At 35.4% G+C, this 5870-nt stretch overlaps 1 protein-coding gene across 1 annotated transcript; it reads right to left on the bottom strand.

Annotated features, from left to right (window-relative positions):
* Nucleotides 1-2666: 2666 nt before the first annotated feature.
* On the bottom strand, nt 2667-4133 carry LOC116106446. The gene is made up of 2 exons (XM_031392813.1): nt 3268-4133; nt 2667-2769 (listed from the first exon to the last, which is right to left on the bottom strand). The coding sequence occupies exons 1-2, from the start codon at nt 4131-4133 to the stop codon at nt 2667-2669; spliced, it is 969 nt and encodes a 322-aa protein (XP_031248673.1).
* Between the last annotated feature and the right edge of the window lie 1737 nt (nt 4134-5870).

Raw genomic sequence — 5870 nt, forward strand, 5'->3', positions numbered from 1 at the left:
TTCCAGGTCCGGTTTTGCAACAACTAATGAGGGCCTAAACAAACTCGGATTCTCACCCATAATACCTTCATGGAAAGCTTGATTCATCTACTTTACTTTTTTTGAAGAAAACTTTTGCAATTGAGAAATCTGACTCCATGAAAAACCTAAAAAACGCTGCATTGGTCAGAATAACAAAAAATCTGGAATTTCTTATTCTTTTGACAATTATTTCATAAAATCTATCCAAAAATGCCAAACTTACAAAATAAACTCTGTAACAACCACTTTCTTTTACCAAATTCATAATATAGATTAATAAAAAGACAGCATATTTCTCAAAACAGTTGGGCCCAAAAATTTCTTTACTTAATAATTACATTCTTTACAAAACAAAGCATCATGTGTACAAAGACTCTAAAAAACGAAAACAGTGGACAGTGCAGCCAAATCTCCCCACTTGCCGACGTCCATCTGACCAAGTCCTCACCTATTTCCTGTATAACAAAGAAAACAATGGAGTGAGCACAAAGATGCCCAGTAAGTAAAAAAGTCTCTTACGCTATCATCCCCGTGCATTACTCATTAAATTCTCTTTGTATTCTTATCAATTTTCTAATTCAAATTCTCATTTTTCTTTCTTTTCTTTCTTTTCTATTCTTTTATTTTTCTCAATCTCATTCCGCTTTCTCATGGCGGAGATCGTTCTCTCTCTCATAGCGGTTTACATGCATTCCGCTCTCTCATGGCGGAGACCGTTCTTTCTCATAACGGGTCACATGCATTCTGCTCTCTCATGGCGGAAACCGTTCTTTCTCATAACGGTTTACATGAGGGTAACTCTATACTCACGAGTTCCCCATCGCACAACCTAATTTCTTTTCTTTTCTGTAGCACTTAAGAATCATTTTATCTTCCAGTGCTAGTTCTTTCTTTCTTTTTACTCTAAGAGAATTTGCTCTTTTCTTTATCTCTATTCATAGAGTGTTTCTTTCTCATTTCTCATATTTCTTTCTCATGTGATTACTCAATTAAACATATGCATATGGATGGCTCATGCCTAAAATCTTTCTTATATGCATTCATGACATGCAATTATGCTATGTTGCATAAAGTAAGGTTCTCTACTTCTACTCATGCTTCTTTTAGACATTTCATCAAATAGAATGTGTGCATACATAAACCCTATTCTAACTTTAATTATGCTTCTTTCTTAATCATCCAAAATAGGAGTTCAACTCCTTTAAAACATCATACAACCTGCAAGGAAAATAAACTTCAAATAATCTTCTCAAATCCTTCTAATTCTATTCACACTTCTTGTCAACTTTAACAACACAATCCACCCTTCTCATGGTGGAAATTCTTTCTTATAACAACCTTGAATTCATCAACTCATTTTAAACATAAAAATTCAAGCATCAAGCATATATCTAAAAATCTCTACACATCATTCAATCTAGTAAATCACAACTTAGGTGAATTTACTTACCTTGGACACAAGTAGAATCCACTAAACCTCTCTACTCTTGATGGCTTGACACTTTCTCTTAACCTTCAATACAAAACTTAATAAGGATCCCATTCTTTCAACAAATAAAAATTTGCTTCTAGAGTAAGGATTCTCACCTTTTAGTGCTTAGGATCAACTTGTAACAAATTCTAGTCAAAAGCTCTACAAAGATCCTTGGAATCTTGAATGAAAAATTGAGAGAAATAAGGGATGAAAGAGGCGGTGGTGAAGAAGCAAAATGAAAGGGTTTCTAAAGCTAACCCTTAAAATCACATATTTTTCTCCACTCTTTCCCAAAATACCCTTACTCTCTCTTTGAAATTCCATTTAAGACCTTTCATTCTTTGCAAACACAACCCCAATCAAACTATTCTCCATGGAATTTCCTTACAATTCACTCCCCACTTTTCCTGCTAAAAAGGGGTAGAATGGTCATTGAGTCTCAAAAGAAAGAAATCTAAAAAAACTCAAGGGGAACATTCAGCCGGGTCTTCGCCGCAGCGAAGCTATTTTCTTCGCCCCGGCGAAGTCTCACAGAAGCTACACGGGTTGTAGCACCCCTTATCGCCGCGGCGATGATTATTCTTCGCCCCGGCGAAGACTGTAACCCTAATATATCGCCAAGTCTTACAAATTTTTAGGGAATCACTCGACCAAACCAAGACACATTTTCATCCAAGGATAAACCGAACAATATTAACAACATACAAACTCAAATGAGGATAAATCAATAAACATTTAAGCCATTCATCAAATCTTAACTACGTACCTCAAGTGGGGTGTTACAAACTCTAATCAACTCAACTAGGCATAAAACATAACAAAAAACATAATATGGAAGGAATGAAAAAATATATAAATTACACTCTTATCAGTATTCTCTCCCTGAAATGTGTATGTAAAGCCTAAAACTCCCTAAAAATGGACAAAAGCTATCTTTATATAGTTTTTACACAAAATGGCAAACTTGTAAATACTAGTAGCCGAAATTAGGGTTGGAAATGCAACATTTTTACATTCTACGCGATTTACACTATGGCTCACTTTATTTACGTCGTGGCTTAATTGAATTGTGCCTCGACTTGTTTGAATTGCACCTCGGTGCGTTTATGCCATGGCTCAGTTGAATTGCATGCGGCTCAGTTTTATTGAGCCGTAGCGCAAAGTTTAAATTTCACACTTTTACTTCTCGCCTTAATTTATCTGCACTCGAACGAGTCTTAGATGTCTGAACACCAACACAAGCACGAATAATCCGTTCTTTTGCACCTGAATACCTGAAAAATACACAACACTTGTGATTTCAGAAGATAACAATACATGCAAGAAATTACATCATAAATCATGCGTTAAACCTTAAATTCTTTATAGTTTCACCCCAAATCACAAAATAAATCCGCATTTCCAACACTCAACACTCACTACAGTAATGCCTGATTTTTCAGGTACTACATGAACAAGAGTAACCCACTTACTGTCAGAGATAGGATAAATTACTCCTGTGTCTAAGAGTTTTAAAATTTCCTTTTTCACTAGCTCTTGCATGTTAGGGTTTAGTCTCTTTTGGGCCTCTCTAATAGGTTTGGCATCGTCCTCTAAAATTATCTTATGCATGCACATCGCTGGACTAATGCCCCTAATGTCACTTATGCTCCAACCTATAGCTTTCCTAAGTCTACTAAGCTCTCTTACTAGTCGCTCTTCTTAGGTTTGGGTCAAGTTTGCTGAAATTATCTCCCTTTCCCAAAAATACATATTTAAGGTGCTTAGGTAACTTTTTGAACTCTAGCTTAGGTGGATTAAGCTCGTCCCTATGTGGGGATGTTGGTAACTCTAAGGGTTTACTAGACTTTTCTTGTGGTAAAACAGGAAGTGATCTATCTAGTATCTCGTGGAATCCCTTAGTTTCCTTATCAAGTGTTTCCACTATCCTATCAAGTGTTAGTGCAGCTTCAAGCTTATCTTCTATCTTCTCCTGCAAATAAGTGTCATAAACAAGTGAGTCCACACAATCAATAAAAGAACACTCATCAAAAGTAGAAGTAGTAGGAATAGGTAGAGAACCAAAAACTTTAAATTCAACAGTCTCACCTAAGACTATCATGGATAACTTCCCTTTATGGACATCTACAATTGTCTTGGTTGTCGCCATGACTGGTCTACCTAGCAAAATTGTATGCTCCTTGTCCTTTGAAGATAGTTCTTCCATCTCTAAAACCACAAATTCGATGGGAACAATCAACTTGTCGACTTGCACTAATGAATTCTCAACTATCCCCTTTGGGTATTTGACCGACCTATCTGCAAGTTGAAGGGTCATAGTTGTTGGCTTAAGCTCCCCCAAACCTAGTGCCAAGTATATTGAGTAAGGCATGAGATTAATACTCGCTCCCAAGTCTATCATAGCTTTCGCGATTTTCTTGTCTCCTATGGTGATGTTTATGTTGAAACTTCTAGGATCTTTCAATTTAGGAGGAAAGTTTTGTTGGAGCACCGCACTAGCAACTTTTGAAACCATGTCTTTCTCGTTCTTCTCATATCTCCTCTTTTTGTTATTGAGTTCCTTGAAAAAATTTGCATAGGAAAGCATATTCCTAATAACATCCAAAATAGGCAAGCTAATGTTAACTTTAGAAAGCATTTTGGTGTGCTGTCATAGGCACCTAGAATTAAAACCTAAAAACACATGTAGTAGTGTGAGTTAGGATCATTCCCACAGAGAGTGTCTAGCCGAATTTAATGTACGTGAAACAGTATGGGGGGGGGGGGGGGGGGGGGGGGGTGAGTAAAAATAGAAACAATTTCAGGAAAAAAACAATTCAAATAATCAATCAATCAAATAACAAACCTTGGTCTAAGTCAACATCCACCATCGGAATCTTACAACTGATCATCGATGCGAAAATAAATCAATTCATACTTTGAATATTCACATTGGACTATTTTCCTATCTCTCCTTAGTTGTAATTAATTAAGAAACAAGCGATCTAATTAACCTTACTACTAAACAACCCTAGAAAAGCGCTAAAGATATAATCTAGTGGCAGTCTTAAGACCTAGAGAGATCGATGAAGCTAAAAAACACAAACTCAAGCGATTGTATTTAATTTAGTTGAATGTTCTTCTTAAGACTTAATAATTCCTGACACAGCAAATTCTTAAACCCTAATTACTTCACAAGTTAGAGGGATCAAACAATTACGGATTTGATATCTAACTTAGCAGTAGATTGCAACAATTAATAAAGTAGTGGGCCTCCTAGTAATTAAATGCAACAATCATGAAAATAGGCACAGAAGAACAATCAATACTCAAACATAAATTGAACACTTGAAGAAAAAACCAGATTGATTTCACAATTTATTGATTCTGAGGTCTTGTTTCCTTCGACCAAGTTATAAAAATTAGCCACTCATGGCCATCACGAAAATTCCAAGGAAAAACGAAAATCAACCTGAGAGAGAAGAGAGAGGCATGTGTGTTATTCTATAATCCCTAATATGATCTCCCTTTAAAAATATCTAATTCAAATTCAAATTCTACTCAATCTAAATCTCCTAAAAATATTCTAAAATCCCAAAACAACCTTTATCCTAATCTGAGTAATTGAAAATAAAATAAAGTCTTAATACAAAATAGGAAAATGGTGTTTCCAGCTGTAATTTGCATGCAACAGGTCTTCAAAACTTCTTGTAATAATCTGCCTATTTGAATTGCATGACAAGGCAGAATGTTCCAGAACGTCGATAGTGCAGATGTGTCAACTTCAAGCCCGATTACAACCTTTATGAAGCTAGTATCTCTCTAAACTCAAAACACAAAAGTTGTATATATCTTTCTTAGTGTTCCATAGCATTTTGAATCATCTCAATCGGAGCTTTGATGAGAGAGTTATTCCCAGATTACGAAACAACGTCGAAACGATATTCAAAACATGAAAGTTATATATATCTTTGAATGCAAAATGTCCAAATTCACTTAATTAGTTCTGTTTTGCAATTAACGCCTCCATTTGCATCCAAAATCAAAATAGAATAATAATGAGTACATTTAGGCAACAAATAAGTATAAAATCCTAGACATTAATGGGGGTAAATATGACATTTTGCATTCTCATCACATATAAAAAATTTCAGAAAATTGCTTATCCTGTTTATTGTCCTTTAGTCAATTTGGATAAGGAATTGGATGTCTATAAGGCTTCGTCGCCTTATGAGGTGTTAGTAAGGAGGAATCCTTTGTTCCTTTATCTTTGTTGATTGGCTTATATGATTGAACATCCTTTTCTTGCACTTTCTTAGGATTTTCTCATCTATCACGCTTCTCATCCCAATTTTCTGCATCATGTGGTAAGTCATTAGAATTTTTATTATCAACA

Source organism: Pistacia vera, unplaced genomic scaffold, assembly GCF_008641045.1.
Source record: "Pistacia vera cultivar Batoury unplaced genomic scaffold, PisVer_v2 Contig117, whole genome shotgun sequence".
Lineage (NCBI taxonomy): Eukaryota > Viridiplantae > Streptophyta > Magnoliopsida > Sapindales > Anacardiaceae > Pistacia > Pistacia vera.

Bases quoted from the DNA above. Each gene is read 5' to 3' on its own strand.
- LOC116106446 (XM_031392813.1), bottom strand. From the start codon at position 4,133: ATGCTTTCTAAAGTTAACATTAGCTTGCCTATTTTGGATGTTATTAGG. The intron at 2,770-3,267 runs GTTACCTAAGCA...TGTATTTTTCAG, and splicing joins CCTAAGCTAGAGTTCAAAAA to GTATTCAGGTGCAAAAGAAC.